Raw genomic sequence first — 12031 nt, forward strand, 5'->3', positions numbered from 1 at the left:
TATTGTCAGATGTTTGTCTGTAGACATATGCTTGGAAATGTAGTACTCCATACCCTTTGTTTCCCTGGTCAGCCTGAAAACACCAATCATCTACAATCACTAATGGCAATGAGCATGAATGCACAATGCTGGCTTGAAATAAAACCTGAAATTATGCTGCAGCAATCCAGTGGCAAAGAAGAAATAAACCACCATAGAGTACCAACAAAAATTTATATTACTGCCATAAAACATTTTAAAATAAACTAAGAGTGCGTTTCACATGAAAACCATAAGTGGCTGAACAACGTGAGCAGACATGGTTATTTCCTCCTGAAAATGTTTCTGTAGCAACAGCATCAACCTACTTCTCAACACATCAGTGAGGCTTATCCTAATCTCATGCAATGACCCTTGCTGTGGTAGCTCACTGTGGGCATAAAAAAAACCCCCAAACCCAAACAATAAAAAAGGACCTCTGGAGTGGAGGCCAACTCCAGAGAAACCTTCCCTGATTATTTGCTCTATTTGTTGCAACAGTCCTTGGTAACTTAACAGCCCATTGTGACATTTTCCAGTTGCACTGTGACATTTTCCATCTTACCCCAAGTCTCAGAACTGAGTCTGGTACACTCAGGCTTTACTATTTTGAAAGCAATGAAAAGGATCATATCAGCTGGCCTATATTCAAAATTGTACCTAGACACCACCTTCTCACTGTCTGTGGTGATCCACTATAACGCAACTCAACTATAACTCAACTTAACTCAACTATATATATATATGTATCTCTTCCAACCTGGTCTATTCTATTCTATTCTATATATATATCTGTGTATATATATATATATATATATATATATATATATATATAACTCAAGTATAACACTAGAACTGTTTTTCAGTGCAGTTTTGCTGCACAGCCAGAAACTACTGCAGCTGTGTAGTAGGTTTTCGTTACATAAGTCCTCTTACTTAACAGCCTTAATTGAATTTGCTCCTCTTCCAGGTATTTTTGCTAATTAATAAATTCAAGTTTTAATTCCATCTTGGGGGGTGATTAAACTATCTCTAATTTATATAAGATGCTAATTTAATAACCATCCTTTATCTACTGCATCATCAATGGAAATGACTGAATAATACCAAGGGGCAAGACAGGTCTCTGTGGAATGTCAGTTGCTGTATTTTTCCAGCTTGATGGTGAAAGACTGATAGCATTGTTCTGAACAGTCTAGCATGCTGTTTCCATAACACCTCAACTGAGGTGCTTTGCTTTTAAAATGTCATGTTAAAGCAGCTGTTTCTCACTTGGATCCTGAAGCTCATTATATTGACTTTCAAGAAAATTGTTTCAGAAGTGTATTATTAACAATTTATTTTTTAATTGTTGGGGGGTGTGGAGTGTGTGTAGATGTAAACCAAGGCCTAGATTTTATTTTTCAGTGTACTACTTAACTCAATCATTTTCCCTCTTCTGTGAAGTCAGCAGGAAAAAAACACTGAGCATTTCAGTTTTCCCTGGTTTTACTATTCTTTTGTCAGCAGTGCATAATAGAATAGGCTGGAACTAGACATGATAGAAAAAATAACTTTGATTAGGTCATACCAATCTTTAGACATTCCTTACCTGTTTTTGCACCTGATCTTTGGATTGATAGTAGGTTGTGGTTAAAAGAGAACTAATAAAGTACCTGAAACGAAAAATAAAGTTTGTCGGTTTTGCCTTAGAATGAGAACTTGTTAAATACATGGGCCAGTGGGAACTAATACAGATGCTGGCATAAACATTTGTCCAGCCAAATTAAATGGAATCATAATATCAACTTGGTTATTTATAAAGTGCCAACGCTGCATGAAGAACAAATGCAGAAGACGGAAGGAGAACACCACCACCATTCAGCAGATTTAAAGTTTATGATGCACTTTCATCAAAATTGGTAGTTGCCAAGTATCAAACTCCATTCATGCAACATCAATCCACTAAGAAATACACATCTTGGTGAGAAAAATTAAAGACCAAATTCATGTAAAAACTGTTTCCAAATAAAAATAAAACAAGATTTATTTTCAGTTTGTTTTTTTTTTTAACTAATAGGATAATTACCTCAAAAAAAAAAAAAAAAAAGGTAATTTTCCACATCAGATAGTTAAAGGAAGTTAAATATATTTAAAAATGGAAGATTCTGAATTTACACAGTTATATGCCATTAATACTGAAGATATGTTCTTCTGGCAAAAAACTTTTCATGCTTAAAAAAACCGCACCTTAATTCTTTACTGTACATTACAACATACAGTAGTAAGAAACAAAGAGTAAACAGGTTATGTGCAAAGGAAAAGTTACATTACAAGACAGTTAGAACTGTGACACCAGAAAAATTTAAAGTGTTCAGTTTTAACAGTACTTGAAGGCAATTCACAATCATTGCAGGAATTTTGTGAAATTTAAGGCCATTAGTTCTAAACAAAATGTACCCGACACGAACTCACAAAACCGTGTATTTTGTAAAAACTGTACATGCAGAACCATTTTGTATATATGTATATATGAACAGGCATACAATAAAATTTTTGGGTAGTTCTGTACACAAAAACTGTGCACAAAGCAACACGGTTGTGCAATTCTTAAACCAGTTAATTAATATTATCGTTCATGCATCCCGAATGGAAATGTGATTGAACAACAATATTAAACCCAAATACTAAAAAGCCAGCATCCCTTTGAATGGGCAATCTAGACAGAAAAAAAAGTTGCGAGTTTAAATGAAGTTTAAAATGATCCATTATAAAACAGCTGTTGTAATCTTTCAAAAAGAAAAACTTTTCTGATGCAAAATTTCCAGTGCTTTAAGGAATGCATGACAAGATTTAATGAGCTCAGTGAGTCAACTATAATAGTCTCATAGTTCAGCTTTGAGGTAATTTTCTTGATTACTTATAGCAAGTAACCCATCTAATTTGCTCCAGTAACTAGTTAAAAAAAACAACCTACAAACTGTAAACTCAGATAAACTTAGAAATTGAAGAATCTCTGAAAAAATACACATGCCTCCCTCTCAAATTTTGGAGTTAGTCATTAGTCGTATAAAATGATGTTATTCACATCTTAGGAGTTTATTCTCAAACTATGAGATGAATGGGTCACTGAGCACTCACTGAAGCAATTCAGGTATTGGAAAACACCTATTTGTCCTTTTCTTAGCTTTCATTTGTATTTGTCTGGACAAACATTCAAAGAGATATTGCTCTTCTTGTTATCTTGTGGCAAACTATTGCAAGCTAGAAGACACATGAGTCTATATTCCAAACTTTTATTCTTAAGAATAGTTATAAAAGTACTGAAATTTAAAAATAGTAACATGTAAACATTGATACAGAATAACAGCATTCCTGTACATTTATATATACACAGTATTTAGAGAGGACAGTGTCTTCTGAGTTGAAATCCTCACTTGTGCTTTCCCCTCCAATAAATACATCAAAAAAGTAAGGGGTTTTCTCAAGAAAAAAAAACCCAAACAACAAAACAAACAAAAACCCCAAACCCGAAACAGAAGACTCAGAGAGAACAACAACATTTGCTCCTAGCATTTAAAAGCTTCCCAGTTGCTCATGCAACCATAGGAGAATTTTGGTATGTGAAGACAATTTTTCCATCTCCAAGAAGTTATCCGAAGCTACGGCTGCATCCAGAGACTCCTGACTTGTGACAACTGCTAAGCACTATGGAGCAGTCAGATCTGAGTCTGCAATACATGAATTGGAGGTGTATAGGGTGGTGGTGCAGGTGATGGCTTTATTCCTCTGACTCTCATGTAGGACAGAAACTGCTCTGGGATCTCAGCTAAAACGTCTTTAGCAAGTCTTGCCATGCTTAGCACATGGTTTCCACTTCTGTCAATATAATCCCGGAATGGCACAAACTACAAAATGAGAGAGACGTTCACACAGGTCATTATGCAGACATAGAACGCACAACAATAAGTTTTATCTAGGGAGTCAAAGTGCATGAATCTGCAGCCTTACATATTTTATATACACATATTTTGTACTTCATATTATATATTTTATGTATACATATTGTATCTCAATTAAAAACAAAAAATATCTGTCTTCTGCTAGAAATAGTATCGTGCTTTCACTTGGATGAAATTCGTCACATAAGCCGTGATGCACTCGGGTTGCTAATTATCTGTTTCATTAATATAGTTGGATTATCTCTCAACCTTTTTTTATACAAGAAGATAATTCTGTCTCAGAAAGCTATTCTTAGTTTATGTTTCCTGCTCATGAGGTTCTCATACCAGACTGCCTCTGCTCTGGCAGTTTGTGAAGAGAATTTTCGCCATCTGGAAGTGAGTACTCTTGGCCATTTTGCATTAGACCCAGGAGAACTATGAACCACCTTAACACTTTTTATATGCTGCTAACAAATACATAAAGAGTCTAAGTGAAAAGAATTGGGTTCAAAAAAGAACTTGATACCCGTTTGCAACACCTATGAAGTTAGGCACTCAGCTCTGGCTTGGATTTTGTAATAGTGAATGAGATGCCTGTGCTACTACTATCGAAAAAAAGAAACAATTTAGTCTCCTTGCCTTTTATTCACAACAGATTGGATGCAGACATATGGTGCGTAAAACTGGCTAATAGGTTATGCCAAAGGGAAGAGTGATTTGAAGTTCTGCTGCTTGCTCAGGTTTTGGAGCCTAAGTGCAACAGCTGGGTGACAATTCAATGGCCAAAGCTACTTCTGGTACTGATATGCGAGGCCAGGCTATGTTGGAATCCAAAGCCTAATGATGCCTTTTCCCCCATCACAAACAGGGAAGATTTATTAACTGCTGTACCCCAGGATAAAACTAGAACTGAGTGAGAATTCAGACCCACATATATCCCCATCTTCTGGTCAAACTCTAATACCTGAAGACTCTTTTGCCCATGATAAGAAACAGTCAAATTTTGCTTTCTTGAATGCACAACCACCAATACTGCTGGTTAAATTCTAGTTTATGCTGTATTTCAGAGATCTTAAGAATCTTAAAAAAAAAAAAACCACAAAAAACCCACCCAAACAAAAAGACAGAAATAAACAAGTCTATTAAATATATTAAACAACTAAAAATCTCTTGGGAAAAAAAACAAACCACACCACCACAAAACCAACAAATGACACAATCAAAAAGTCAATCAAACCACACATATTAACAATAGCTAATGTGAACTTAATTAAATACATTTTAGAACAACTTTGGGAAATACTTTTCACTCTGAACTTACAAAAATCTATCTAGGCATCAATCTTCTGTTAAAAGATGTCTTTAATTCAAGTGAGAGATGACTCACTGCATAACTCTCCTGAAAAAGGATCTCAAATGACCAGTAAAAAAAAAAAGGTGGCTTCAGGTATTTGAACTATGTTAATCAAACTGAAACCTGTCACCAAACTTAAGTGTAAACATCTACAGCTTCGGACATTTCTATAGAAAGCAGCTGCTTAGAAGACGACTACTTAGTCACAGAACCACTAAAGCTAGAAGTGACCTCTACAGCAACATCCTTTAGTTTTACCTTGCTGCTCAAGCATAGCCAGCTGGTGAAGGCTGCCATAGTCAACACGATTACCAGAGCAGTCAGCAAGACTCTTCAATGAGAGCAACCTTTTTTCCAGGTAGGGACCTCCTGTACCTCTTTGTTGTGTTGTGTCCAAGAATGTATCAGGCATAAGGGCAGGAGAGTAGTAGGAAAAAAACTCTTGATTTTTAGGGTATGAAGCCAGGAAGCAAGGTATATGCAGTTCCATAGTTAACTGTCTTCACTTTATCAGTGTTTATTCAGTAACTATTCACAGCACACACTGTGACATTTATTAGTACTGATTCCTCCATTTCATAAAAAAAACCTCCAGCAGTTTTCAGAAGTCAGCCCAGTCCTGCCCTGTTTCAAGTAGTTGTTCCTTCTTGAATGTCATCGGTATGCATGTAATAGAGAGTCCCTACAGTAAGTATGTATACTAGAAAGGAGGAAATAATGAAGGTCATGCCTTTACATGAACTGCATTTGCCAGTAAATATAATAGACAGTGACTCACTGTTAACAGAAGAGTATTTCCTTTACTAGTTTAATTAAAACATTTCAAAATACTTTTAAAATTAACAGTTAACTTCACTAGCTAGTTTTAACTGACACACCCAAAAGAAAACTTTTCTATTTGAATAGTTAATTTCATAAATGCAAATCAGTTTTATCCTGCCAGATATAAAATAAAGGTCATACCAAACCTGAAGGGTTTGATATTATCCCTTTTAATTTTTTAAGCTAGCCTACAATGTGTTTGTCAGCATTTTGACAGAAAAAGAGCACAAATAATACTGCCTTCAGGTCATTCGATATGGCTTCAGACAAAGTTCTGATTGAAATGTGTTAATAGTAAATAAATGTTTCATTACATTTCTGTAATGTTATGCAATGAATCCTAAAGAAATACAAAAGGGTATTCATTGCATATTACTTTTTATTTCTCAGCAGGAATTAGAATATTTCCAGTGCAAAGCATTTTCACAAATATTGTTTCTAACGTCTGAAGAACTCTCTCTTCAAATGTAAAGTCATTTGTTGTTTGGAGAAATTATGTGGTGGCTCAACCACTTCCCTGGGCAGTCTGTTCCAATGCTTGACAATCCTTGTGGTGAAGAAATTTTCCAAATTTCCAATCTAAACCTCCCTGAGGCCATTTCCTCGTTACGTTGAAGACTAATCCTCACTACAACTTCCTTTTAAGTATTTGTAGAGAGTGATAAGGTCTCCCTTAAACCTCCTTTATTCCAGGCTAAACAACCCTAGTTCCCTCAGCTGCTCCTTCACCAACTTCATTGCCCTTCTCTGGACACGCTCAAGCAGCTCAATGTCCCTCTTGTAGTGAGGAGCCCAAAACTGAACACAATATTTGAGGTGTGGCCTCACCAGTGCTGAGTACAGTGGAACAATCACTTCCCAAATCCTCTGACCATATTACTTCTGACACATGCCGGGATGCTGTTGGCCTTGGCTACCTAGGCACACTGCTGCCCCATATTCAGCTGCCTGTTAACCAACACCCCCTTTTCCTTTTTTTGCTGAGCAGCTTTCATAGAATCATAGAATCAATAATGTTGGAAAAGACCTCAAAGATCATCAAGTCCAACCTGTCACCCAAGACCTCATGACCACTAAACCATGGCACCAAGTGCCATGTCCAATCCCCTCTTGAACACCTTTCTGGTCAGCCCTGAAGTGGTGAGGCAGTTGGATTAGATGGTCCATTGTAGGTTCCTTCCAACTGAAATACTGTATTTTATAAATGTACTCTGACACTTCCATGAAAATATGCCTTCCATAAAAGTTTTAGTTTTAGACAGATATCATTTTTTCTACATCATCTGATTGATCAAATTTTTCAGTAGTTTGCTGCTTTTCAAATGTCAGCTTCTTTAATATTCTGTTTTAGCAAGCACAGATTATTAGCATGTGGAGAGCCATCAAATGTCTTTCTCTGATTTTGATATAGCAAATAACTATGAAATAAAGTCTGTCCAGGGAGGTAGGTAAACAAGATGCCATGCCTGGAGCACAAATGAAGTAGATAGTTTGGACAACCTGCGGAGTTCTAGGAATCATGGTGGGTGCATCCAAAACCACTATAGCACCATGCCAGTGGTTGCATAGGTCTGAATGACAGCTACTGGGCTGACTGAATGACTGTAGAGAACAGGAACAGAACCAGAGAACTCTGGCCTGGTTCAGTCATAGAAATACAGATTGCAGAATCACAGAACAGTTTGATTTGGAAGGGACCTCTAAAGGTCACCTGGTCCAAACCCCCTTGCAATAAGCAGGGACATCTTCAGCTCGACTAGGTTGCTCAGAGCTCTGTCCAATCTCACCTTGAATGTTTCCAGGGATGGGGCATCAAAAACCTCTCTGGGCAACTTGTTCCAGCTATTATCTGAGGTTCATGAAAGCATGAGCTATCTGCATAGTTGTATGTGGCAGATGCAGTTCAGGCTCTGAGAGACACTGATAGTCTTCTGGATTGGCAGTTTGAAGCAAATGAAGATACCTTAGGTATCTCAAATGCACTTGCTAGAACTCTAGGTATCTCCAACTTCCACAAAAGCCAATAGTTTTCTTTATGAAGTTACAGCAAAACTGCAGTACAGAAGCAACTCTTCTCCCATTCCCTAATGAATGCAGCTCCACTACTGTGTGTTATATAAAGGCTTACAGGTATCACAGACTTGTTATGAATATTCCAAGATAAAGCATGTCAGTGTTAAGGTAAAATGGAAGGCAGGAATATAGATAGAAACAAGAATTCAAAATAATCAGTAAAATCTAACCAAGAGAGTAAATTTTCTCTCCCACCTGTACGATGTCTCTTTCTGCAAACTTCCCTCTTGAAGAAATCCTCACGACATCACCATCCAGTTCTTCCATAGCTTAAAAAAAAGAAAAAAATTAATCATCTATCTACAAGTTCAGCTACACAACAGAAACAATCTTACAGTGAAAAACTTGAGTCAGTTTACACTCTAGGGCAACAAAACCAACAATTGTAATTTAAGCAACTCTTTATGATTATTTGAAGCATAAACTACATCACGTTTTGTAATAATTTCACACTTTTTCTTGATGGCAATACATACTCTTTGCCTTTATTGCCATCTTCAGAACAAACAAGACAATGATGAGGTCCTTATCCTTCCAGCTCTCAAACCAACAAGTCTATCTGTTTCAGTAAGGCTACGTTTACACTTTCACATGTGGAGCAGATTTCATCTTCAGTGATTATTCTTACAGAAGATATCACAGAATACAGCACGAAGAAGTAATAACTTATATTCATATTGGAAGTGATAACTACTAATAGAAAGCAATGAGAGGTTCTTAAAAAATAAATATAAATTTAATGAGTAACTCTTGCATGTTTCCAAGTGGGGTCTTGGAAGACTCTAAAATTTTCTCGATAGCCAAAACCCATTCTAGTAGAAAGGCATGTGCACTCTCTGGTCAGTGTTGAAACAGATGGACTTGGGATCACAGATTACTGCTCAGCCAATGGATCTGAAATTTAACAATCCTCCTTTCAGTATTTGCTATGAAAATCCAACCCCTGCATCACTGAGCTTCTCAAGGGTCTACAATCTGAGCTGGCTTTATCGAAACCAGCATTTCAAAACCTAGTTCTTCCAATGCATGACCTAGAAAGCATAAATTATGCTATCAGGAGCCAAACAAGCCAAACAAAATAGCATATTTGTTCAAAGCAAAAATCAGTAGGTCTGTGGAACACAGGTGATGCTGTTGATGCAAAAAAATGCATATGTACTCAAATCAGAAGGCTGGACAAGTATTTGAAGGAGAGATCCACTATTTTCAAAACAGTGATGAAGCACATCCTGCTCAGGAAATTCAAATATAAAAGCAATGTTCAGTGAAGTATCATATTTGCTCACTCTGTTTTTAATGGTCTCTATATACCCAGGCATGACCATGTCAGACACAGAATACTGGGCAAAATGGAGCCTCCATCTGATCTGTTATAGTCATCCTCATATCCCTAACTAAAGTTCTGTCACATATATGTGCCATCTATCTGCCTCTGGTAGGCCCCAGTGGCTGGGAGATTGAGGAAGCAGTGGTATCTAGAGAGGATTACCTCAGTCTCTCTACTGCAGATGAGCTGGCATTCAAATTGGAAGGCACTGTGCCTGAAACATACACCCTCCCCCTCTCCCACATACCCAACCTCCCTCCCCACTTCTTCAGCATCCATATAAGACAGTCTTGTATTTTTTCCCAGAGAGAGCTTCTGTAGACAGAAAGGTAATTTCTCTGCCTTTGGAACTACAGATTTAGCAGGTGAATTTCACTTAGGCACTCAAGGACTGTAGGTCCAAAGATAGAAACTGTATGTGCAAGTACAAGCAGAATCCTGTCTTAAGACAAGCAACATGGAGGACACTCCAGGACAGAGCTGTCTAAAGAAAACCTTCAGGAGTAAAGACAGAATCTGGACAATCTCTTCAAGGAATAAGATACTTACAATTATCACTAACACACTTTGCCAAAAAGCATAAGTCTATCAACCCCCAATAAATTTTATGCATGTGTGTTATTTTTTCTTCTTGTTTCCATAATCTTAGAATATTCATATAAGAATTAACATGTACACTACTTACATTATACATCTCTGGTAGTACTAAGTATATTTCATGTACAAAATCATGCATACTGCCTAACCAGAAGTACTAGAATGAAAAAGAAAGGCTACAGGACTTTGAGGAATAGATATACAGAGAATATCTGCACTTCACAGTGTAGTGATACATATGATGGCACTTAATAAATTAGTCCAAATAACCAAATCAGCTTAATGATTGCAACAGATAATGATGTTCCAGAACATCACATGAAGGAGTATGTAAATAATCCTGGTAATTTATCTTCTGCTGTAATACGCTGCCACACAGTAAGGCTCATTCCTGTTATCTAGTGTAACTTACTTTAGCTCAGATCATCTCCTCAAATATATTTATTTTTCTCAGTATTTTATTACTGCAATAAGAACAGATGATCAATAGCTCCAGTCAACTGACACTTCACAAAGCAACTAAATACCCATGCTGAAGAAATTCAACATTATTTGAGTAATTATTTGTTGTTGGGGGCTTTCCCACTCATCTTCTGGAGCTCTGTAAATGCTGAGCCCCCATATGGTTCTGTGACTTGAATAGAGAGCCTGAGGGGCTCCACAGCTCCACATGGTAGCTTGTAATCATACCGAGTCACCAATCAATCCAACTGGAAATGTCAACAGTGCTTACTGCTTGCTCCATGTTATGTTCATCTAAAGAACAGTATTTCTTTGAAAAGCTACATATTATGAAAAGGTAAACAAATTACAAAGAAAAAAATCCAGTAGAACACTTACCATCAAACTCTGCTGGTCCTACCCCAACTATAATTATTGACATTGGAAGCCTTGAAGCCTTCAAAACAAGAAAAAGAGGTTTAACATATTGTATAATATCTGCCAATAATATGTGAGATCTGAGGACAATCTGAATAAAAAACTTGCATAACATATGTTTTAAAGAACAATTTCTTTTTTTCACCTACAAATTTGTGTGGTTACATCTTGGAAGACAGATGATTATTTTAATTTACTTTACAAAGTTTCTGAATAGCACAGGATTGCAATTAAATACAACAAACTATGTTAGGATTGACTACTAATATGACAACCAACATGCCAAATTTATCTTAGAAACTTCTGTAAGCTGACAATAATTGCAAATATGTGCACTGACATTTATTTAAATGTGCTTTGCTGTTTCTTGATATTCACCATCTGATCAGAATTATATAGGTCTTATGCCAATTTTTCTTAAGAGAATAAATAAACTATTTGAGCATTTGTCTTGTATTTCTTCTATGAATGAAATATTATTCAAGTCAGTCAGTTATGCTACAAAGTAAAAAAAGATATTGGTCTGGCTTATGGTAAAGTTTTTAATTTTACTTAATCTTTTTCATCCAAGGAAACAAGGCAAAGATTGCATCTGGCTTTCCCTGAATAAAGCCTTTAAAATTATGAAGAGAGTATTGGATTCTCTTGCCCCGATAGTAAAACCAGATATCTGCTGGGTTACAGAAATAATCTGAAACCACCATTGTTGAAGAGGAAAATAACTCAAAAACCTCATCTACCAAATGTCAGAATTGAAAAGTGTTCCTTATTAAGATATTCTGGGGAATTCTGAAATGTCTACAGTGATCTGGCCCAAAATCGTAGATGTACACTCTCTGCTGAATTAAACTTGCCTTCACTGAAGTCTGAAGTCAAGTGGTTTTAGAACATACTATTATATTTTTCATTTGGAATATAAAAAGTGGTTTTCTCCCTCATTTAAAAGATATGCTCATTTAAGATATAGTATATCCATTTCCCATTCTTTATCTGTTGTAATGCTACATATAAAAGTATGTGTTTTTTAAGCAGAAGATT

At 36.4% G+C, this 12031-nt stretch overlaps 1 protein-coding gene across 3 annotated transcripts in view; it reads right to left on the reverse strand.

Annotated features, from left to right (window-relative positions):
* Positions 1 to 1142: 1142 nt before the first annotated feature.
* Positions 1143 to 12031, reverse strand: part of CPNE8 (copine 8) — an 85759-nt gene continuing 74870 nt past the window's right edge. For 2 of the 3 annotated variants that reach the window (XM_068166562.1, XM_068166579.1), the window contains 3 exons: positions 10955 to 11012; positions 8386 to 8459; positions 1878 to 3905 (listed from right to left, as the gene is read on the reverse strand). In XM_068166562.1, coding sequence (XP_068022663.1) covers positions 3717 to 3905; positions 8386 to 8459; positions 10955 to 11012 — 321 coding nt within the window. In that variant the 3' untranslated portion in view covers positions 1878 to 3716. Of the gene's footprint in view, positions 1674 to 1877; positions 3906 to 8385; positions 8460 to 10954; positions 11013 to 12031 lie in introns of those variants that run through there. The other variant, XM_068166569.1, reaches the window with a different exon arrangement.

The sequence above is a fragment of the Melanerpes formicivorus genome, unplaced genomic scaffold (assembly GCF_026170545.1).
Source record: "Melanerpes formicivorus ecotype bairdi unplaced genomic scaffold, bMelFor1.0.p_v2 SCAF_3, whole genome shotgun sequence".
NCBI classification, from domain to species: domain Eukaryota; kingdom Metazoa; phylum Chordata; class Aves; order Piciformes; family Picidae; genus Melanerpes; species Melanerpes formicivorus.